The sequence below is a fragment of the Peromyscus maniculatus genome, chromosome 7 (genome assembly GCF_049852395.1).
Source record: "Peromyscus maniculatus bairdii isolate BWxNUB_F1_BW_parent chromosome 7, HU_Pman_BW_mat_3.1, whole genome shotgun sequence".
NCBI classification, from domain to species: Eukaryota; Metazoa; Chordata; class Mammalia; order Rodentia; family Cricetidae; genus Peromyscus; species Peromyscus maniculatus.
The window spans coordinates 101,323,545-101,348,401 of NC_134858.1; the positions used below are offsets into that span (position 1 = coordinate 101,323,545).

Below are 24,857 nucleotides of genomic sequence, written 5' to 3' on the forward strand. Positions count from 1 at the left end.
CGGGAGGCAGGGTCCTGCTAGGCATTCATGGGAGTTCGGCTAGCCTTAAGGAAGCAGGGAGGGAGGAGCCTGGAGGAAGTGTGCCCGGAGCACCGTTCAGTGTGGGGTGGTTTGTGGAATAACCCTTCGCCCTAATGTTCACAGCTAAGCCAGTACTGGGGAGGGTGGGGGACCTTGTCTTTAACAGGGGCAACAGCGCCTACTGTCTCCAGGACCGATGGCCACCCTAAGCAAGCCAGGTTTCTACTCTTTCATTCACAAGTCAGCCCACACACTTGCAGTGCGTTCTGCTCATTCAAGTCAATCCTAGCAACTACTTGACAGGGTGGGAAATGAAAGCCCGGGGAGACAAGGGAACATGTGTGTAGTCACACAGTCTCAGGAGCATGGGGAGCCAGGGCCGTCTCTAAAGCATATGCTTTTCCGAGTTAACTGCCACGCACTGATGCAGGGGGAGGCGGAGGCCCATCAGCTGTACCCACAGCAGAAGCAATATGCTACTTTGTTCTGATCTGTTCAGGGTTATTATTCCAGCCCCACAAACCCACACCTTGGAGCTTGGCACCATGGGGGTGGTCCTTGGTGGTGGCAACCTTCGATGTGTGAGGGACATTCTGCTCCAAGTTGGTCTCATGACTGGTAAGAGCTGAACAATGCCCCCCCCCCCCACCTCCAATGCCAGAATCTCAGAATGCGACTATTTGGAGAGGCATTCAAAGGGGGAGATTCAAATGAACAGAGGTCAAAGGATGAACCGTAACATAGTTTGACTGGTATCCTTCTAAGAAGAGATGGGGATCAGGGTGATAATAGGGTCACAGAAGGATCCTCTTGTGAGGGCAGGGCAGCAAGAGGGAGGCTGTCAGTAATTCAAGGAGAGGGGCCAATCCTGGTACTACTTTGATCTTGAAACTCCAGCCTTCAGACGCTTTGGGGAAATAAGTATCTGGTTTAAGTCATTCAGAGAGTGCTATCTTGGTACAGCAGCTGGGTACAAGCCTTTTGTATTAGAGCTCTTCTGAAATCGGGGAGATGGGGACAAAGGGCACATGGGTAAGTGGTTTACAGTGGGAGATGATGTGAGGGTCAATCAAGGGGGCTGAGGTTGGTGAAACAGGGAAACCTGACCCGAGGGAAGCTGGGAGCTGATGGCAGCGCCCCAGTCTCACTAAGAGCACCTCACATCATGTACCTTAAGGAGACACCCTCACCCCTGCTTTTTGGGTGCTCATCCTACCCTCCATACCCCTTGGGTATCACAAGGCTGAGTTAGGGAGGTCTTCGGTCCAGGGGGCTGGCAGGTCATAACTATGTCCACTGGGTGGCTGCTGCTGTAGCTAGAGTTAACATCAAGTCCCTTGGGGACCGCCGAGCTGGAGCACAGAATGTGTCTGGTGGTCAGAGCCCTAGAGCCAAGGACATTATGTTGTTTTGGCTCACCAGCACAGAGTTTGGGGAGAGACACCAGCTAACCCCAGGGCTAGCACACAGTGGGAAGCAGAGCTACCAAGCCTCCAGCAGAATGTCAGCAGACATCAGAACACAAGGCTTATGCTGCTCCGGGGTTTAAAATGGTTAGAGAAAGAAATTCCCCTGATGTCCTCACCAGGAGCCTCCAGGGGCTCAGATCACCCCAGCCAGACCCTGTGACTGTCCTTACTGCTCTTCAGGTACCAGACTCCCCAGCCATTTCCTTCCTCCCTAAGCAACCTGTAAAGTTTCTTCTCCATCACACATTTAGACTCCGATCTTTGCTACTGTACACGCATAAATTTATTCCTGGGTGCCATGGGGCTTTGGTTAGCATAGTGAGGAGCCCTAGAGTTCACCTAAATCAACCTCTTCACTGGATAGAGAGCTGACCAAGTGGTGTGGCTTGTGCAAAAGAGCACTTGGCTGGTTGGGGAGTGTGGTGTAGCCATTTGGGAGACTCTGGGAGCTCATGAAACTTAGAAAACTTAAGTGGCACTTCCCCAGGTTTATGCAAGTAACAAATGTTTGCAAGGGGAGAGGAGAATGTTAGGACTGCCCGAAAGCATCAGGGAATCTGGGATGCAGCTTTCCAGAACTGTCATTTAAGCCAAAGTGGGGCTTTGAATTGCCCATATTCCTACCCATCAGTTCACCGAGTTAGGTTTGGGTGGAATCATTTCTTTGGTTTGCTATTGTGCCCTGAATGGGGTGACATTTGTTCATGTCTCCCCAGGAAAAGTCACACAACAAGAAGACGGCCTGGATCACAGCCATTATTTTAAAAATAAAAAATTTCATTTGTATCATAAAATAGCTACAAAGGTTGAACTGTCCAAGTCCTTTAACCTTACTGTCACCTTGAATATGGAAATGAGACAAGAGCTTACACCCTTTCTCCTTAGCACAAAAGGTTAGCAAATGAAGGATGCGATGTGTACTGTCACAATGAATGTGCAAGGCCTTCAACCAGGGGCTCCTCTAACACATGCAAATTTTCATTCAAGGCCCTTTGTACTGGTCTACACACTCCCCTCCCCACAATCTGGAGTGACTGCCTCTTTGCATGTCATTTGCATGGATTTGCATAATGGGCTCCTGAGACTAATTCCAAATATGTAAGAGTCACTAAAACTAAAATCTAGCTTGACATGCTTAAAATGTAGAGCCAAATTAAAAAAAAAAAAAAAAAACGTGTCAGAGTAAGGATAAGTATGGGGGGATGGGAGACATTGGGAGCCCACAGACTGATGGGTGCCCAGATGTCACAGGAAGGCAGCCTCCTCCCTAGAATTCCCATGCACATGTCATCTCAAAGGATGGAGAGGGCATCCTCCTCCTGTGTGTCTGGTTGGCTGCCCACAGCCCATATTGGGCACTGGCATTTGCATCTGGCACAGGCAAGGAAGCTGCTGGAAGGGTAAACCTTTGCAGGCACATCTGTCCTCGTAGCAGCTGGACAGGGGTGCTCTTATTAGCTCCGTGCTGCAGTCGACAGAAGGAAGCCTGTGGACCTTGCTGGTGGCCACACAGCTGAGGAATGGGGAGCTGGGATTCGGCAAAGCCTGGCTCTAATGGTTACGTTTTCAAGCCTCGTTCACTTAACAGATCTTTTTTTGTTTTTGTCAGTGCTGAAGAGGGAACCCCCAGAGTCCTAGGCATGCTAAGCAAGCTTTACCACTGAGCTATACTCCCCACCCTTAACATCTCTCTGCTTGTGTGCAAACCCCCCCCCCCCCACTACACCTTCCACCTCCGTGTTCTGCACGGTTAAAGGCCATGATTTACCATCTTTGGGAATTCATTTTCTAGGTTGGAGTTTTTCTCTCTTACTTGAAAATTGTGTTTAAAAGTTTGTATACAAAAAAAAAAAGTTTGTATACATTTGTTATATTGATAATTCATACAAACAAAATAATAAGGAAATTAAATGGAATTCTAAGTATCTTCTTCAGTGGATTCTTCTTCCACATCCAGTTGATACGACAGGGTCTTCTGTCCACTGCCTTTTTAACCCTATCCTGGGTAATCATAGGTGTCCGAGCTATGTCCCATCACACATTCCATTTGCTTGATGCGACTAAGTCATATTTGCAGGTTCTGATAAGTCCCTTTCCACTAAAAGATGGCATCTACCTCCTTTTTCGTTTGAGCCAAAATGGGCATTTGTGACCACTCTGCCTGTCCATGTCATAGTAGAGGTCTCAAACTTTCTGCCTTTCTCTCGGGGACAGTGTTAGTCTTGTATCAGGAGTGTAGCTTCCTCAAAGGAAAGAGCATGTGGGGTGTGACAGGAATTTCCTGAGGAGTCCCTGCTGTTCTAGCCTCAGCCAGGCACCAAATGTGACAGCGAGGAAGCCTACAGGTAGCCCTGGGCTACCACTGGACAGCCACCTCGGAGGAGATGCTAATGAGTGCTGCCGGACAGAGTCCAGTCAACCCTAAGATTCATGACCAACTACAGCAAAATATATTGTTATAGCTGTAGCCTCTTTACTAGCATTTTTATTTTTATTTCTTTATTCCTTTGAGACAGGATCTCATTATGTAGCCCATACTAGCCTTGAACTTGGGATCCTCCTGAGTGCTGGAGTTGATGGCTGTGTGCTTCCACACCTGGCGGGCATTTTTATTTTTGTAGACTAGAACATAGTGTAAAGGGTCTGTCAAAGGGCAGGAGTCACTGACTTACAAAGCCACAGTATCGGGAAGCTGGCCCTAAGAGGAGGCATTTGGGACTCAGTCTGCAGGAATGTAATAGTCATTTTTGAGGGCGTGGGTTTCTTTTAAAGCAGTACATTGGGCCCCCTTTCCTCCTCTCCTCTCATGAGGATCCTCCTGGATACTAGCTCTTGACCTTGGACTTCCAGATTCCAGAATGCCCAGGAAACTATAGATTACCTAGTTGGGGCAGTACAGAGTATGCTGGACATTTGGGGATTTAGATTCTGCATCTGATGCACTTATCACACAACAACAGCGTGCCTGTAGAACAGCAGGTCAGGCCCCAGCTGTTTTCTTTGCTGACCTACAACCTTGCCTAGACATGAACTTCCTAATTCCAAAATTGTCTTCTGATCAGAAAGGGATGTCTGGACTGTTGTAACTCCATCTGACGGATGAGAAGGCCGAAGACCCCCCAAAGTAAAGTGACTTAAAGTTAACCACAGCCGCACAGGGTCAGATGGGGAAGCAACTCAGGCCAACACACTGCCTGGCTAATCCCACTGAGGTTCCCAACTTTTAGGACTCTTTACCCTCTGTGTTTCCGGCACTCTAGTGTGTTCTGTTCTTTGAATTCCAATGGCTCCTTTTATTTTAAAAACCACATAAAAATTCCAGTTCTTTGGAGCATGGTTATAACTTAGAGTTAAATATGGCATCATTGAGTTCAGGAGGCCCGGGTCACTGTGCTGAAGGCAGGGCTCTTGACCTTGACTAAGGAGCCTGCAGCACAGATCGTCGGCGTTTCCCCTTCTCCAGGCAGCCCACTCCACAAGCTCCCTCCCATCAAGTTGGGCATCCATTTTCTGGGCTGAAGGGCAGAAGCTCTGCTCAGTACTCTGAGCTAACTGGGGCCGTCACCTGGTGGGTTCCAGAAATGTCCAGAGATCACGGGTTCAACAGCTGGACTGATGAGATCCATGACTCCACTGGGAACTGCTTCCCAGAGCATAGTCTCTAGAACACAGGCAAGCAAGAAAACCATGTGAGTCAGGCCTGTGTGTCCTGACACACCTGTGGCCTCTGGCCAATGTGAGTTTCTCTTGTGCTGTAGCTCTGGGAGGCTGATAGATAAGTTTTCTAGCCAAACATGTATGTCCACGTGTAAGCATGCATGTACATGTGTGTGCTCACAACCACATACATGTTCATGCACTCTCTTCTCCCAGCTCCTCCTGACCTCACACACATAGAACATAGCCCTTTTTCTTGGACTAAACAGACAAGCATGATAAATTTTCAGGTCATGTTTCCCCCATCATCTCCAAGCTATCATGTGGTTAAACCATTTGTCTAAAGTCCAGAGGGCGCCTCGCAGCAGTTCAGGATGAAAGCCCAGGCTTTGATCCTAGACGCTCAAGATAGAGATCCTTAAGACTGAGGGATTTTTGATTCAGGAAAATGTACTTCATGAGCAGAGGAATGTAGGATAAAGACAATGTTATTATTGAGAATACAACCATTGTTATCAACGACCATAATTTAAAACCCTATGCTCTCCAATGCAGCAACACACAGGCAACTCCGCAGCCTTTTATTTTCAGCCTTTGGTTATCTACGGTAGTTATTCTGATTTAACCCAAACATTCTCTACCTCGAGTCTTAGAAGGCAACTTTGCTGGGAACCTTGTGTGTGTGTGGCGGGGGTGCTTCTACTCTCTGAGCTCCTCTCTCTGATGGAAATAGGCAAGGCTTGGTCTACTTCCCACCTGTGCTCTGTCTAAACCACCAGTGTTGGGATGTCAGGTTCAATGTTCTAGCTCAACACCTGAGCTACAATAAATATTTGCTGAAGAATGGGACCCTCTGAAATCTCTGTCTGCCTTGGACACAATGTGACACAATGGCACATCTGAACCTCTCCTTCTTCAAAGTGACTTTGGCATGCCCATCGAGAGGTGGCTTTGTTCCCCCCCCTGGGTGTGGTGGGACCAGCGACTAAGGCTGAGTGACTTCTGAGGCTAGACCTGAAGGGTGTGGTCCTTTTCCTGTGTTCTTGGGGGCACTTAGAAGCCAGTGAGTGTGCTGTTTGGAACCTGAGCAGCCCAGAAGGGATCCTGTGAAAGGGAACTGAGGCAGAACCCTGGCCTTCAGTGCTGGGGAACGTCTAGCAACCAGCCAGCACCATATGGTCAATGGGGATGTGGACATCGTAGCCTTAGCCAAACCACCTAGCTAAATCTTTGGCAGAGATAAATGACCCTCTTTTCAAACTCCAGTTTTATGAATGGAATGAGGGATAATTATAGTTTCCAGTCCTAAGTTTCAGAGTGGTTTGCTAGGAACAATAATGAGTGAAATACCACCCCCACGTGGTATTAAGTGGTCACTCTCGGTTTCAACATAGGGGTTCTGCCTTCCTCTTTCTATAGCTCCATGATTTCCGTGATAGATACAGGTCCCCCCAACCCCCAAAGAAGGAAACATAGGAGCTTGGGACACTCCTATCTCCTGTCACACAGGACACAATAAAGCTGGGAGAAACAGGTTCCTGCAGACAGAAGGTGTGGCCTCCTCCAAGGCTGTACTAGAAGGGAATGAAATCAGCCGAGGGAGCACATAGCGGCAAGTGAAGGGGTCCCTTGAAGACTCCCCAGGCCAAGTGAGAGTTGGAAGAAAAGACCAAGGCAGCCTTTACTAAGATTACAGGGTCATCAGTATTCAGGGGCCATCTCGGTGACATCAGAGGAGAGAAAACAAGTCCTGAGAGCCCGTGACTCTGCCCAGTTAACCCCCAGTTAAGGGGGTCCTGAGAACGCTGGAGAGGCCAGGGTGCAGTCAGTGGGAAGGAGGGGGAAGCTGTCAGAGTTCTAGTGAGACAGGAAAAGTCCTGGGGACCTACTGTGCAACATGTGACTATAGTGAATGATATGTGCTGCACATTTCAAAGTGGCCAAAAGCAAGGGTTCAAATCCCCAGTGTGCTGGTGTGTACCTTTTATCCCAGCACTTGGGAGGCTCAGGCAGGTTGCAAGGTTGAGGCCAGTCCATGTTACATAGGGAAACTATCTCACAAATAAAAGAATTTAAAATGTTTTTCACCACAAGGAAAGTATAAATTTCCAAGTCAGTCAAAAATGAAGTAAGACAGCCAGCCAGGCATGCTGGTGCAGGCCTTTAATCCCAGAACTTGTGAGGCAAAGGCAGGTGGATTTCTGGTTCAGGGCTAGCCTGGTCTATAGAGTCAGTTCTAGAACAACCAGGGCTACACAGAGAAATCCTGTCTCAAGCCCCGTCCCACCCAAAGCAAGACTTCAGAGAAAATGTTCCCTGTTTTACAGTGCTGTGGGATGTCCTTCTGTACGCTGTGAATATGTGTTGCTCTCACTGGTTGATAATAAAGCTGTTTGGCCAATGGTGAGGTAAGATAAGGTTAGGTGGTATATAATCAAACTAGGGATGGAGAAGAAGAAGGGTGGAGTTGGGGCAGCCACCAGGCAGTCACCAAGGAAGCAAGACATGTAGAAAATGAGGTAACAAGCCACAGACCACATAGCAAAGCATAGGTAAGAAATATGGGTTAATTTAAATGTAAGATCTATCTGGTAATAAGCCTGAGCCATCAGGCCAAGCATTTATAATTAATATAAGCCTCTCCTCTGAATGGTAATTTGGGAAGTGACTGCTGGGGTATAATTGGGCATACAGGACAGAATGCTCCGCCTCTGGTTACATTACAGAGCAGAGCTTGAGGCCTTCAGCTAGGAGATTAAAAGTCAACACTGGCCATGTCAGAGTCATGATAACAGTTGACATATTGATATGAAAATGGCACCTTACCTTTTCAGTTTTCTCCCTTAGGCCTATAATCCCAGAGTGATTATAAAACAAACACCAGAAAAGTCCCAAGTTGAGGAACACTTTACCAATATCTGGCCCATACTCTTCTGATAAGAGTTGGGCCAGCAGGAAGGCTCAGTGGTGAAAGTATTTGCTGTGTGGCCTGGAGACCTGAACTCCATTCCTGGAGCCCACAGAAAGGTGGAAGGAGAGAACCAATTCCAGCTCCATACAATTGTCCTCTGATGTCCACGCATCACACACACAAACACACACACAGATGTCTCACAAGATAAAATCAACTATCCCCAACTACAATGAAAGCCTTTTTCTATCTCCCTGTGAGGACCCCTCACTGGGAACTCACCTGTGGCCTTCTTGCAGCATATACCAATAAACTCTTTATCTTTCATACCTGTAGTAAATTCTTTCACTGCCACACCATTGGCCTTCCAGATACTGTCTTGTGCCTTAGGAGACTGGATCCAAACCATTCAGGAACCTCACTACAGACACAAGAGTTCCTTCTTGGCTCAAGGCCTAAGCTTTCCAAAGGTTTTCATTTTTGTGGGGGTTGGGTGTGGAAAGTTGACAAGGTAACTCCATGAAGGGCTTCTCCCAGAGATGCACGGGACATGTCTATGGGATGTATCCAAAAATGAGGCAAGGTAGAAAGACAGGAGAAATTGAACAGATGTGGGAAGAGGGAGGCTGCTCATCCTAGGATCTAGTTTGTGTTTCATGCTGGCTGAGAGTCCAGAAACTTCAACACGGCTGATAACATCGGCACTACCCTCAGAGCTAGGGTGTGCTTTCTGTGATCGGTATTTTCATGTCAACTCGACACAAGCTAGAGTCATTTTGGAAGAGGGAACCTCAGTTGAGAGAATGGCCCCACCGGATTAGCCTGAGTTCCATTTTCTTGATTGCCTGGGAAGGGCCCACCTCACTGTGGGTGGTGCCACCCAGGGCCAGGTGGTCCTGGGTGCTCTAAGAAAGCAGGCTGAGCAAGTCAGTAATCAGTGTTCCTCCTAATTATATATATAGTGAAGTCTATATCTTCAGTTCTTGCCTCCAGGTTCCTGGCCTGTTTGAATTCCTGTTCTGACTTCCCTCAGTGATGGACTGTGATGTGGAACTGTAGCTGAAATAAAGCCTTTCCTCCTCAAGTTGCTCTTGGTCATAGTGTTTTATCACAGCAATAGAAACCCCAACTAAGATACCATCCTAAAGACACTCCCAACAAGGATATTAAAAGCAATAACGTGCTTACACCAGTTTCATGGCTTTGAGTTGAACTGTATTAGCGCTCCTTTTTCATCTACAAATCTAGATAAGACACCTTATAAAACTGCCTTACAGTGCCATTACAATAAGACAAATCAGTAAACTAGCTCATATATTTCACGCTTACTGTTATTTATTTGTGTGCACACATGCATTTGTGTATGAATGGATGTCACAGTGTGCATGTGGAGGTCAGAGGGCAACCTTGGATGTGGGTCTTTGCCCTCTACCTTGTTGGTTTCCCTACCCCCTGCTTCTGTGCATGCCAGGTTGATTGGCCTGTGAACTTCCAGGGATTCTCCTAGCTCGACCTTCATCTCCCGGCAGGAACTCTCGGATCACAGATGCTTACCCCGTGTGCCTGGCTTTTATGTGGGATCTGGGAGTTTGAACTCAGAGCTACATGCTAAACTCAGATCTTCATGTGTGTCTACAGAGCCATCCCCCTTAGTCTCATTTTCTCCTTTAATTTTAAACTCTACTTACTATTAGAACTTTGCTTAGCCTACTAATAGCCTACTATTAAATCTCGTTGTGAACCACATCCTTTGAATAATGTAACTTAGAACGTCACAGAACCGCCTGTGTGATGGTTCAGTTGGTAAAGGTGCTTGCCACCAAGCCTGATGACCTGAATTTGATCCCTGAGACCCATATGGTGGAAGGAGGGAGCTAACTCCCATAAGCTCTCCTCTGGCCTCCACACATGCTCTGTGATGTATTCATATCCATATGTGTTCACACATAATAAATGTAAAAGACCACAAAATCACACATACAGTAATTGAAAAGACATTTGACTTTGACTGTGACTCTCTTGAGAATCCCACATCCATGTCATGTGTATCTCACTTTTACCTATGCATCTCTAGCTTTGTGTCCCAGTGATTAGATCTATAGTATGAACAATCCTGTCTCTACTTAGTAAACCCATTAACCTTGCTTCCCATCGCCTCCTCCTGAAATTCTTTTCTATGGTACAAAGTTCTCACTTTACTTAAGTGAAGGCCCCTAAAGCTGGATAGAAGGTCTGCCTGCAGGCTATTGGTGGCAGTGCTGGGCTATGTCTCCATGCTACTGCTGACGTAAGCATCTGGCTTAACAGGCCAATATATCAGTTCCTTCAGAGACTACAATCACATCTTGGGATGTGGTCCAGGAGGCTCCTTCATGACTCCCAAAGACTTCGTGTCTTGGCACCTGTCCCAAGACACTAGCACCTGGCTACCCCCAGCTTCAATTTCCAAACACAGAGGGAGTGGGCAAAGACACAAAGCCCTGGCTTGGTCAGACCCAGAATCCCTTTCCTAAAGCCAACATGGGGACATTTGCCGTAATAGCCTCATGAATTGGGCCAGCAGTGTAGTAGTGCCTTCTCTCAACACCCTTCTCCTTCCTCACCAAAATGCTTGCTGAAGAGGGGAGAAGGCTGGCAGCTGGCAGGTTGGTGGCAAAGTCCTGGAGGAGGGAGCAGGTGGAGGGGAGGCTGGCCTCAGGGTAGAGTGGCTGCTTCCTTTGCTATTTGCCAGGTCCTGAGCCTCCCAGGCTTCTCCTGAGTGTTGCTTGGCATCCTCACATGGTTCCGTCAGGCTGCTGCAAGGCCGTCTGGCCCCGCCTGTCACACTGGCTGAGGGTTCACCGCCTGCTACAGTTTGTCTGGGACAAAGCTACTCTGTCAACACAGCTGTGTTTCTGGGTCACGCCATTCCATTTCCCACCTCCAGGCAGGATGCCCACACCCCAAGGTCTAATTTCTCTTTCAGGCATGAGGTGGATTCCACAACTGAATTCGGAAACTCTGCCTTCCTTGCTGTGCATTCATGGGAATTAAAGCTTCCCTTCATTTTCTCCCCTTTTCACTATCCTTTCCCAAACCCTTATGACGACCATCATGGATGCCATTGTTAATGCTACATTTCCATTTATGAAAATATACTGTGCCTGGCATTGTGTTAAACACTTTCGTTATTCGTCTCAGTCCTCACAAAATTGTAAGACAAAAATCTTAACCATCTCCCACATGATCATAGAAGTTCCATTCTTCCACCTTTCACCTGTCTCTGTGTGGACTATAATAAATCTGTGGATTTGGGTGCCCGAAAGATTCAAGGTGTACTCGGAGGTCACTTTCTGGTACAAGTAGTGATAAATCACTGTGCCTATGCTGAACTGAAGAAACAAGAACACCGCACACAGTGAGGAGAGCACAAAAGAGATGGTATTAGAATAATTCAGGAAGTCTGATTGCAATTCTGGGCGACTCTTGAGTGGAACCCATAAAGGTTGGAGGGAACCCAAGAAGGCTTCCTGAGAGCAGAGACACTGAGTCCTCTTATTATCCCCTCCCCTGCTACCCCACCTGCCCGACTCTTCATTCATGCAGTCAACAAATGGGGCATTAAGCTGAGGGGAGGTGCTTTGTGTTTCCCAATAAACCTATTCTTATGTCAGCCATGGATGGTGCCCATCACCTTGTCCCCTGCCATGGGCAATGAAATGCAATTTGGCAGGGGAATTTTTAGCACTTGCTGAGAAACGTGTGTCTGTCTATACATGTGTGGGAAGTTGTTTATGGTATGCTGGGCACAGAACAGGAACACGTAGCATTGGGTACTCACAATGGCCCCAAGTATTTTGCTCTTCAAAATTCATTTAGTATTCACAAACTTTTGTGAGGTGGGTGCTTCTTTCCCTAAAATTCAGGTTCAGGGAAATTAAGGATTTGTTTAGGGTTACAAACTCCAAGTCTGAGCCATGGTGTGCACACCTTCACACAAAGGTGAATGAGTTTACTTTTCTATTCCCCTTCTGTCTTCTAGCTACGGATGCTGACAGGTGCAAACCTCTGTAGTGTCAGCTTGATCGTTCCTCACAGTGAGCTCCTCACCTGATCAAAGGACTCAGATCTGCAGGCCTTGGGGTGATAAGTGGATGGTCTTGGATCTTGCAGGGTCAGGCTCTCTGAGCTGACCCGTTGTCTGGCCTGCATTCTAGGCCCAGATTTAAAAGTTCTGTTGGAGTTGAATCCAAGAGAGCAAGACTGTGACCCAAGCTGAAACACATCCCTTGAAAGGCTCCAGGCCCTATGCTAAGGCTGAGACATAGGAGACGGGCCCTTGGCTGTCTTCTCTTGAGGACATTCGCTTTAGTAATTGGAAGGTGGCTGCCCCCACCCCCATTTCTAGTTATGGGGTGAGCTGGTTTCTTGCCTCTGAGATGTCCTTTATTGATCCTTCCCTACTCCCCCCAAATATGCCCTCTCACCCAGTCATATCCCATTGGTTGAACAAGTTTGGAAAAATCATCATTGCCCTACCACCCTCTCTCACCATTAATCAGTTGGCACTTGCTGGCATTGCCTGGTGTGGACTGGCACAAAGGAATGATGTTCCTTTTCTGTCCTCCAGGGGAATAGCGGTTGAGCTACAGGAACATGGCTGACCCTGCCTGCAGTGACTAGTTTAGATTTCCCTTCTGCTTCCAAGTTCCTTGAGCTCTGTGTGGTTTAGCTTCCTTACCATAAAGTGATAACAGTATCCTCACTGGAGGCTTACCGTAAGGATCTGAAGTTAACATATAACATATTTATAACACTGCCTGGCACAGGGGGATATTAGAGTCCACACTGTTCATATGAGAGCCACCAGCAACATGGGACTAAGCATTCATAATGTTATTATGTGCTATGAGTTATAAATGCCTCCTTAATTTTGAAGAATTAAAGTATGAAAATAACAGACTATTCCCTCACATTTTGCATTCATTACACACTGAGATACCAACATGTTGGGCATCCTGGTACACACTAATTAAAATATACCACTGAAAGTAATCTTCCTTATCATGTGTAATTTAAAATAGTACTTGTGGCTTATATTGTGTTTCTACTGGTCAGCGCTGGTCTAAGTGTTGGCTCTAAACAACAAGATGGAGTGTTATAAACACCATACCGGAGGTTGATGTTCTGTCATGGGAATGTTCTGAGCATGCTCACCAACAGCGTCGTCAATGGCTCCTGGAGACCTATGTAACAAATGCCTCAGATTTGAATGGACTGAGTTAGGGGCCCAGCGAACTCTAGGTGGCTCTGCCCTCAGGAGTTCAGAACTAGTTTCTGGTTCTGGTAGAAAAGATAACTGTATTCCACACCTGTGGCCAGGATGGGGCAGGGTTGGGGAGCCACCCAGAAGTGGCACTCAGAAAAATCTGACAGAAATGAACAAGCGCCCTGTAGCCAATTCCTGTCCCACGCTGCTTGGCTCCCTGGGTGTGGCTTTTTCTGGGTACCATGGCTGGCTGGCTCCCCTGCTCTCTGCACCCTTTTAATCTAAAGCAAGGCAAGAACAAATGAATGGAGGACCGCCTGCCCTTGGTAAAACGAATTTGCGATTAGAAAGCATGGCCTCCCAAGACATGCTTACGATTCCTGGTTGGTCCTGTGTTCAGCTCGTCCTGAATGTGGGGCAGCCAGGCAGCTGAGGGCAAGAAACTGTGAGGGGGAAAGCTGCAGGAGCAGCAGGCAGTCCCTGACAAGAGGGCAGGTTCCTGATGAATCTGCTTCCCGAGGACACCGCACTCCAGGGGAGGCTTGGTGGGAAGAGTCGATATTCACAGAGCTGTTTTCTACTGTGGATTTATGGTCTTGTTTTCCTCTGGGCTCCTACCAAATGGATCTATTTTAATTGGCGAAGCCCAAATTCTGCCTTTGGTCTTCAGTGAGGTCACAAAGAGGGGCATGAGTCCAGAGAAGAGTGTGCACCAAGGGATGGATATGACCATTGTGAAGTAAAGGACTTGATCAACCTGATATTTGGCAAGGTGCCAAAACTTGAGGCTGAAGAAAAGGTGGCATCTTCATGGTGCTGGATGAGCTGGATGGGGAAGACTGAAACCCTTCTTTGACCCTGCACAAAAAACAATTCAAATCAGACCAAAAACCTAACTATAAGACCTGAAATATTGAAACTGCTGGATAAAAACAGAGAGGAAACACCATTGAGATAGGCATAGGCAAAGAATTTTCCAACAGGACTCCAGTGTAGCTTAGGAAATAATACCAAGGACAGACAAATGTGATACTGTCACATGCAAAAGAATCCTATTACCTTCTCTATCACTGTGACAACATCCTTGACAAAAGCAACTTGAGAAGAGAAGAATATATAAAGAATTCAAGAAATTAAACACCAGAAGAACAAATAATCCAATAAAGAGGCAAATGAAGAGACAGTTGCCTACTTAATTAAAAATGACAAGTGCATGAAAAAAACCCAACATTTTCAGCCACTGGAAAAATGTAAATCAAACCTATGTTAAGGTGTAATTAATATTATGCTAATAAAAAGGAGGAAGAATACTACATTTAGGTTTCATCTTCTACTTTATATGGGCAGTTCCTTCTATACAGACACTTGAGTCTTGTCTCCCATAGCTAGGGCCACACATCTGCCATTACAGCAAGGAGGCTTGTCTCCCCAGGCTACATGGGAAAAGATGGACACCATGACATTTCCACCTTCATTCATCTTTGATTCTGTCAGTCCCTGTTCAGCCACCAAGTGTCATGTGCCTGGAAACAGTGGATACATAAGAAATGTCTACTCATCCCACAGAGATCCCACATAGGTACCAAAGCCCAAAGAAAGAATGCCAATTGAAGCCCAACCTGGTAAACTAATGAGTTTATTGAGGTTGCTTGCAGGACTATAAGCAACTGACCAAAAGCTACACTACTGAAGAATCCTAACCTCATGTCTTGTCTACCTTTGGTCTACTGTATACCCTAGCACCCCCCAAGACCAAATGCAAGCTGGGAACAGTAGTGAGTGGTAAGAGTCTCGTGACACGTCCCTTCTCCTTCCATAGTATCAGCAGCGTGATAACCACCACCATAGATCTAGCTGTCACAGCCTTTTCTTTATTCCATTGCTATGACTTCAAGCCAAGGTCTTCCGTAGGTCACCATAGCAATTCTGCTTTGTGGTGCCTGGTAGTCATTTCATGCCCAGAGGAGTTCACCACAACAGTGATGAAAGTAGTACAGTGGTACTGTCACTGTGAGTAGTGATGCCTGTGTAGTGACATTAAAATGAGAGGCGGCGAACAAAGGCAACGTCTGTATGGAAGCCACACCTCCTTCTCAGTGATCAAGTCTCTGTAGCCCCCTTTCTACTCACAAGAAGAATACTACAGAATGGCCATCATCAAGAAAATACAACAGTCTGGCGGTGTGGGGGGGTGGAGGACAGATACAGGAACATTTATACACTGTTGATAGGAATCTGAATTCATCTAATCACTACGGAAATCAGCAAGGATTTTTCTCAAGACATGAAAAGTAGGACTACTGTATTGTAGTGGTATTTGTTCCACCCAACACTGTATGATCTGTCTATATCACTTCCGGGTATATACCCAAGGCATCAAAGCCAGCTTAGAGGAGATATACTTGCAGACCCATGTTTATCACAGCACCATTGGCAATAGATGAGGTATGGAATCAGGCTAGGTGGTCACAAACAAATCAAAGGGTAAACAAAATGTGAACACACGTGTAACGGAGTGATGCTTAGCCTCAAAGGATGAACTCATGTCATTTTCAGGAAAATGAAAGAATCATCATATTATGCAAGACGAGTCAGACTCAGAAAGACAAGCTATAGAGTTTCTTTTATTGTGGAACCTAGATTTTAAAAGGACATTAAGTAGAAGAAGGGCTACTTGGGAAGAGGAAAAATAGCAGTAAAGAGATGAAGAACAGCTGGGCGGTGGTGGCGCACGCCTTTAATCCCGGCACTCAGGAGGCAGAGGCAGGTGGATCTCTGTGAGTTCCAGGCCAGCCTGCTCTACAGAGTGAGTTCTAGGACAGCCAGGGGTGTTTCACAGAGAAACCCTATCTGAAAAAAACGGGGGGGGGGGCAAAAAAAAGAGAAGAGGAACAAGAAAGGACAATGTGGGAGTGTGTAATAAAAAAAAAGAGAACAAAACAAGATGTGCTGAGCTTAGGCCTCAGGCCACACTTTCTTCTTGTGAGTAGAAAGGGGGCTACAGAGACTTGTTCACTGAGAAGGAGGTGTGGCTTCCATACAGACGTTGCCTTTGTTCGCCGCCTCTCATTTTAATGTCACTACACAGGCATCGCTACTCACAGTGACAGTACCACTGTACTACTTTCACCACTGTTATGGTGAACTCCTCTGGGCATGAAATGACTACCAGGCACCATAAAGCAGAATTGCTATGGTGACCTACGGAAGACCTTGGCTTGAAGTCATAGCAATGGAATAAAGAAAAGGCTGTGACAGCTAGATCTATGGTGGTGGTTATCACGCTGCTGATACTATGGAAGGAGAAGGGACGTGTCATGAGACTCTTACCACTCACTACTGTTCCCAGCTTGCATTTGGTCTCGGGGGGTGCTAGGGTATACAGCAGACCAAAGGTAGACAAGACATGAGGTTAGGATTCTTCAGTAGTGTAGCTTTTGGTCAGTTGCTTATACTCCTGCAAGCAACCTCAATAAACTCATTAGTTTATCAGGTTGGGCTTCAATTGGCATTCTTTCTTTGGTCTTTGGTACCTATGTGGGATCTCTGTGGGATGAGTAGACATTTCTTATGTATCCACTGTTTCCAGGCACATGACACTTGGTGGCTGAACAGGGACTGACAGAATCAAAGATGAATGAAGGTGGAAATGTCATGGTGTTCATCTTTTCCCATGTAGCCTGGGGAGACAAGCCTCCTTTCTGGAGGTCATGGTAGATGTGTGGCCCTAGCTATGGGAGACAAGACTCAAGTGTCTGTATAGAAGGAACTGTCCATATAAAGTAGAAATGCCCCCACAAAGGATACGTGGGGATCAGATCTAAGCTAGTTTCTGGTTTGGCAGGAGCAGAAGTAGGCAAGAAGGATGACTGGAAGGAGCTGTTGGCTATTTTTTAAAGATGACTGGGTGCATAAAGGCAACAAAATAGGTCTGTGCTAAATAGCCCCTTCTGGGACCCAGAAACTTGGAACCCGTGGGAAGAATCAGGTAGTAAGGAGGAATAGAATGAGATAAAAATGACAGTGAGGGAACTGGGCCTGTGAGAAGTGGCTTTGATACTTAATTCACCAGGCCAGGCAGGGCTGTGTTCACTGGAAAGCTAAAGAAGAAAATTCAGTAGGGCCTTGGGACTGGTATGGAGCCTTCATGGCCTTGGTGATGGGATATGATCTTCATAATGTAGGAGGGGGTTCCAACTTAGACATGTAAAGTGCTGTAACAATCTAAAGGGAATGAAGAGATGGAAAAGCAGACAGATAGAGGGGCCCATGTGGGTCACACAAAAGCAAACACAACAGGATTTGTGTTGAGCCAGAGTTCCCAGGGGAGAAGAAAAGACAAAATGCTAACTGTTGTATTCATGAACCTCTAGAGGGCTTTGAACCCAATCAACAGTTCACCAAAGGAGTGAATTTCCATTGTACCCCTTGCTATGGAGGGCGGTAATCCTGAGGGGTTGGAATAATTCCATTTGTTCTTCAAGTGAGATGGCCCAAGTTGCCTGAGGGAGAAGGCCATGCAGAGTGCAGAGGCCCAACAATGAATTATGGATTTACTTATCCTCAATTAATGCACAGAATGTTTGGGCTTTGGTGGATGTTGGAGCTAAGTATATCTTAACTTATGGCAACCCCTAAAGGCACCAGGATAAGAGATAACAGTGTATAGACACGGAAACAGAGCAGGCATGTGAAAGAGACTGGGCTTGTCCTGGGTGCGGAAAATTACTCTTCCCCAGTGTACTGTGCACATTTCTCGGCCGAAAGAAAACATAATGAGGGTGGATGTGCTGCTGGAATGTACCCCACTTATCACAAGTAGAGAGTTTTGCTTAAGGGTGCAAACTGTAAAGGCAGTCCTGAGTCCAAACGAAATGGCAGCCTGTGAAAATGAGGTTGTTTGCTCAGTCCAAAGCCCTTTCAGCAAGCTGGTGTGGTCAGTAATGAAGCCAGACTGTGCGTGGAGAATGACTGGATTAGAGAGCTAAATAAAGCAGTGCCCATCCATGCCACAGCACCCCTCACTGCTCTTCCGGCAGAACCAATGAGACAAGTGATGAGACGCTGTTGTGCTGTGCTGGGCACTGCTAACTTTTTTCTTTAACTCTTTATCTGCCCAAGACTGATTCACATTTACTTGTAGCAGGTGGTAGTGGACCCTCAGCGATCCTGCTCACATCCTGGGAAAAGGTTGCACTGTGAACCTCTGAGTGTCTTACAGATTCAGAAGATTATCTGGAAGAACAGTAAAAACAGGAGTGGAGTATTTAAATGCAGCAGGCACCCTCGTTGAAACAAGGCATGCATACAGAGAGTCACTATGATTGAATGAAAATCTCAGTCCCTGGGGTGGGATATGTCATAATGAATTGCTGGATACAGAGGCACTTGAGGGCCCAGATGAGCCATTACTGTTATGTGCACACCAGAACTGGACAGTGAGTTCCTGTTGGTGAAGATACTTCATATTCCAGGCGCAGGGCATAGAGAAAGCAGGTCTGGACTGAGTCGGAGGCACCTTCCCTACCGGATGGTGTTCATAGTGCTAGAAGGCGTCAGGCAGTTCTGTGAGGGAGTGTGGCCCTGCCCAGCTCTGGATGGTACACTACCAGCATGCCAGTAACACATGCTTGCTGGAGCGAGAGTGGCATAACTGTTATAATAATGGCATGACGATTAAGGGTGCAACCAACTACATTCTGCTTGGCTTTAAAGTGTACTCCACTGGAAGGAGCCCACATTTGCTCCTTTATTTTTTTTTAATTAATTTATTTTTAAATTATACTCATGATATTAATCACATTTCTGGTATTCATAGATTACATTTGCAGTATTCATTCAAATATATATATATATAAAATTTTAAATGTCGAATGTCATTTCTTGAAGGGGGTAGGAGGTCTTAATTACAGGCTTACAGCACAATGGGAGGTCCCCAGAGGGAAGAAGTTCACTACTGATGTTTTACAATCTTGCATCTAAGCTGTTAATGCCCATTATTCAGGATACACAAGGAACTTCCCTTAGGCATTCAGGAGAGTGGAACCTGGCAGGGAATTAGCATTGGGAGGATATCAAGGTCAAGGTCTGCAAGCAAGGCAACAGTTACCCAAAACAGGGGCCAAGGCCCTGCAGGTCCCCCTTTTATTAAAAAATAATTTCTGAGCCGGGCGGTGGTGGCACACGCCTTTAATCCCAGCACTTGGGAGGCAGAGGCAGGCGGATCTCTGTGAGTTCGAGGCCAGCCTGGTCTCCAAAGCGAGTTCCAGGAAAGGTGCAAAGCTACACAGAGAAACCCTGTCTCGGAAAAAAAAAATGAACTTCTGACTTGGGTTGCGTGGGACGTCAGCAGGTCACCTTACCCACCATGGAGACACCTGCCCAGGCTACACAGGTGCTCTGTCTTAGGTTGGTGAGTGCCCCCAGGCATTACCCGTCTCTGAATATTCATTATCATACCGGCTCAATAGTGTGTGAGCTGCATGGATAATTGCTGCCAAAGATCTCAAAGTGGCACTGGGCTTGTAATCTGTGTGTTCGATACAGAAAAGACCAACAGAGGTCCTATCTCACCCATAGCCAGTAGGCTAAAGGCAACTGAGCCATTCCCTTCCTTATTGAGCCATACTGTACGTTGGAGTCCTTGTAAGATAGTATCCCAAAAGCAACTGGAACTTGAGTTTATAAATTTATAATTTTCAAAGCCAATCAAGATGTATATAACTTGAATAAAATTTATCATGCCCAATAGAATGAAAGATTAACTAACTGTAGTAGCTACTTTTGTTGCCAGGGTCTCCACTGTGCTAGCTGTAGTAAGCAATTATAAAATGGCAATCCCAGAAACAGTAGCAGCGGTGTGCACCATTGTTATAACAGCAACAGCGGCAGCAGCAATGTCAAATTCTCTTCTGGATTGTGTGGACATCCACTGGCATGGATACAACTCCAGAAACACACATTTGCTACTTTAATCCAGGGGAAAAATATTCTCTGTGTGAAAAATCCCAGGTCTTAGTGGAGAAAGTAATGATTTTCCCTTTTTGAGTTAAGTGGTTGTAATATAGTTGTCAAACTGCCCTCTAAACATTTGTGTTTATACATGGAAGTTAGTGCTGCTATAGGCCACAGTCAGAGAAAACTCCCTTTTATAGTGGACAACAGCCTGTTACTGAGGCAAATCAGCCAAATGCTCAGGGAAACCCATGTATCAATCCATCCTCTTTAGGATTCAGGGAACACTATGGAAAAGATGAGGAAGAACACAGGAGGGTGGGGGTGTGGCTTAGTGGGTCAGAACATGTGCAGTGCAAGAATGAGGCCCCGAGTTTTAGCCCCAGCTCCCACGAGAAGGCCCGGCCCTAAGCACCTACAACTCCAGCACTATTAATAGAAATGGGAAGACCACTGGGCTTCCGGCTAGCCAGTCTAGGGGAATAAAGATGAGTTCCAAGTTCGGTGAAGAGATATGTCTCAAAGGAATGAAGCAGAGAGCAACAGAGAAGGACATCCGATGTCCTCCTCTGGGCTTTTCACTTACACACATGGGTGCTTGCACACATACATGCACATACACCACACATGCCATACACAAGAAATGAAATAGAAGAAGAAAGGAAAGAATGGAAGAGTTGGAGAAAGGAGCATGGCATGACTCCCAGCCGTAATAAAATTGGTCCTTAGGGCTTTAGCTCGTATTTGTAGTAATGAAGCCAGAAGAACGATAAAGCTGATAACTAATCTATGGGAATGGCACCGACACCGCTAATGTTCACTTGTGGAAGGAGGGAGATGCTCTTCTGCCCCAGCTGTGTGAGGTCTTGAGGGACGCTCAAGTACACAGGAGATGGAAGGCTGACTGGAGGCTGAGAACCTTTGATGGCACATCTTTCTGAGCTGCCTGTCCTTTAGGTAACCCCAGTAAACTCATCATTTCACCAGCTTCGATTTGGATTCACTTGTTTGATCCAGTGTCCTCTCTGGTTCTTGATGCCTCCCGTGGTAAAGTTACACAATTGTGTATTATGCTAAGGAACTCTTTGGCCAGCAAGGTTTCCATTACACTGTTTTCTCCCGCCCATGAGAAAGCATTTGGACATAAGTGGCATCAGCTGTGTCCAATTCACTGGCAACAGGGAGGACACTGTAGAAGTGATGTCATGAACAGCGCTGGTGGGCGAGATGGTCAGGGAGGGTCTTTTATTTGGTTCTACTCTGTCCCAGGCACTGTGTGTTAAGTGCCTTAATTTTATACCAGGTCACACTTCCCAAACATGCCTGACGCATCTCACCCCCCAGATTCTTCTTACAATGTGATGGTGACTCACGCACAGGGTCTGTGTTCTTTCTCCCTGCGTCTGTGACGATGGCAGGCAGGAGTGAGTCCGAGTTCCAAGGTCAAGAGCAAAGACGTTCTGAGTCTGGGAGGAGAGAGGCATAGAAGTGGCAGGAGAGCCCAGTGTTCACGCTCCCAGAAGGACTGCCAGATGTTCAAGGGTGGAAACCTCCAGGTGACTTCAGTACAGCAAGCATGAACTGTCGTCCTTGACGGAACCCAAGCCAACCTGACTGACTTCACTATGGACTGACCTGTGGCAGATTTTCCAGGTAAGTGGAGTTCTGGTCTCCTGTGGTTGGCTTTCATTCACTATCGTACCTGTGAACTCCATCTGCTTGCTGTGTGCATCAGTAGCTTGTTCCTTTGTTGCTGTGGAGCAGGTTTCTATGGCATGGGCATATGTCTATCACTCACCTGATGGCAAACACATTGGAGTTATTTCCAGCATCCAGTGAGGTTGCTATGGACAGGCTGGGGCTGTTATGCAGAAGGTTGCTATGAACATTTGGTTACAAGTCTGTGTGGACATATGCTTTCATTTATCTTAAGTAAACACCCAGAGGTAGAATCGCTGGGGCATATGAAAAGTGTATATTTGATTTCCAGAGTTTTTAGTATTTTGTGTTTCTGTTTTAAAATTCAACTGTTGATTGACAGGTTGATTGATTGTTTGGACAATAAGTTTTATGAGCATGGTCTCTAAGTCAACATTAAGAAAATGAGTATAGTTGGATACCTCCCTCTGAGTTTCCCTCATGCAGCATCCAAGTTCCTCACAGGCCTTACATCCACAGGAACTCATATGCCCTTTCTGATCTGCTTGGATGAGCATGTTCTGGATGACCTCACTTTTCAAATGGCAATGTATCCCAGATACCATTAAGGAGCCAATTCCCAAAGTCTGTCCACTCTTAGGAATTCTCAGATGCTTCCCCTCAGTTGCTCCATTGGAAAACAGTTTTTAAGTCAACTAGAGATAAAGTGACCCACTGTGGCTACCTCTCAGAGCACTGAACTAATGGAAGGTTCTGGCAAGTACTGGGATTGAGAGGTATGCATGCCAACCAAGAGGCAATAGACTTCTGTGGAGGACCACCAGGCATAAACATCACCTGGGCTCTGCTGCACTCACTCAGTTCTGCTGCTGTGCAAAGATAACCATGTGATGGGAACAAAGAGGGCCGGCTGTGTTTCAGTAAAACTATATTTACAAAATGAGGATGTTCAGCCGCCATGGACAGCAGAGCGGATTTGAGAAGTGGAATGTCCTAGTTAACTTCTAGGGTGGTTTTCAAAGGCCCTCCACTTGTGGTGTGCTTTCCCCCCACCCAGATGCCTCCATTCCCTTCCACCTCAGGAAATCTGCCACTGCAGGGTTCCGAAGAAGGATGGGAAGGGAGGAGAGGAGTGGATGGAAGCGAGGGAGGCTAGGGTGGGAATGGAGGGAACAGAGGTGAGGGTGGGGATCTTAAGAACAGGGGTCGAGGGCAGTAAATGTGACAAGAACTCAATTATCAACTGCTCCATCAGAAACCACATCACCCCTTCTCTCTTCCTCCCCATTTATTCCTCCTCTCCCTCTCCACCACTCATCCCTCCTCACCCTCTCCCCCATTCACCCCTTTTCTCCTTCTCTGAGGCCCAGATTGTCCACCTGGAGCTGAAGAAGGGCATTGTGCTTCTTATCTGTATTAAATAAATGTCCCACGATTGTGGAGATTTGGCTTCAGGGCCCACCCGTGAGACTGGATACTTCCCAGCATTCTCTAGTGCTCAAGGACACGTTGGCTGTGCCAGTCAGACCATCTGAGGGCGAGTAGAGTCGTGGCTGATCAATCTGAACACTTGTGTCAGTGAATTTACGTTTCCTCATTTCACAGTCAGCTGGTAGGTGAAATAGTAGTTTTTTTGTTTTTTTTTTTTTTTTTTTTTTTTTTTTTAGGAATATTCTAGTTCTCTGTTTTAAGCAACTGTATTCCATCAAATGTATGCACTATTGTTTTATGTAACAGCAAGAGAAGGAAGAACCCCCTGCTGATTAAATCTGACACACTTCTTTCTCGCACTTGCAATGATTATTCTCCATTTATGAAAGAGCTCCTTTTGGCGTGTCTAGACAGCTCTGTCACCTCCCCTCCCTTTCTAACACATGGCTGTAACTGCCGGGCCTCTCTGCAGCATCTCGGAACAAAACACAGCCCTGCTCAGCTGTTCTGACGGCGTCGTCTTTCCTCTGCTGCCACATGGAACTTGGCGGTTCCCTGGAAATGTGGAGTGGGGACCATTCTTCCTTTGAACATTTGTTCCCCAAACCCCGCGCTCCTGCGCCGCCACTCAGCTCGCAGCCCCCCAGCAGACACTTTGTGCTGAGTCACAGGTCTCTGTGAAGAATTTAGACACAAGAGCGGGGGAGATGGTTCTGGCTGTCAAGTGCCTTCTGTGTCAGTCTGAGGACCTGATTCTGGATCCCCATCACCCACACAAAACCCTAGTGTGTTGGAGCACACTTGTAACCCCAATGCTAGGAAGATGGAGACATGAAGATCTCTATGCATGCCTACACACACACACACACACACACACACACACACACACACACACACACACACCATTAAACACAGATAGTGCCTCAAATGGAGTGATGAAGAGGAGAAAGAATAGGTACCACTAGCATTCACCCTCACCCAGTCACAAGTGTGGTCTGGCCCAGAGGGACCATGACATGCATCCTGGTTTCAGAGACATTAAAACGAACTTGTTTCTCTAGCAGTATAAACCCAGATGAGCATATGCCCTTCATTAACAAGGTCCTAATTTTGAACTTTAGGGTATTTGAAGCTCAACTGAACCAATGCTTTTGAGTAAACAGTATCAGCACTTCTGTACAACCCAAATACTCTGGCATGACATTCAGACCCTTTTGGCTGTGGCCTGGAAGTAAGCAAGTCTAATTGCAGGATTCTTGCAGGTGCTAACACACAAGGCACAGGCCTGCCTTGCCTCCCTCTTTCTATAAGCTCAAACAGGATCTTGGTTTGCATAATGAATCATACATCAGCATGTGAGGTGCTGATCATTTTGAAAGTAAGAAATTCAAAACTGAACTATAACTAGTTTTTAAAAAGCATGTGCTTAGCACGTATGCCAAATGAATGTGTAAAGGAAAAAGCCAAATTAGAAATTTATATCTCCGTACAAAAAAAAAAAAAAAGA

General features: G+C 46.4%; 1 protein-coding gene across 4 annotated transcripts in view; it reads right to left on the minus strand.

The window, feature by feature from the left end:
* The window catches only part of Tmem108 (transmembrane protein 108), a 285,683-nt gene that overhangs the window by 15,861 nt on the left and 244,965 nt on the right, over positions 1-24,857 (minus strand). For 2 of the 4 annotated variants that reach the window (XM_042281523.2, XM_042281522.2), the window contains exon 4: positions 5,056-5,151. The exons of the other annotated variants lie outside the window; for them this stretch is intronic. In XM_042281523.2, the coding sequence (XP_042137457.2) occupies positions 5,056-5,151 (96 nt within the window). The remainder of the gene's footprint in view (positions 1-5,055; positions 5,152-24,857) is intronic. 4 annotated transcript variants of the gene reach the window in all.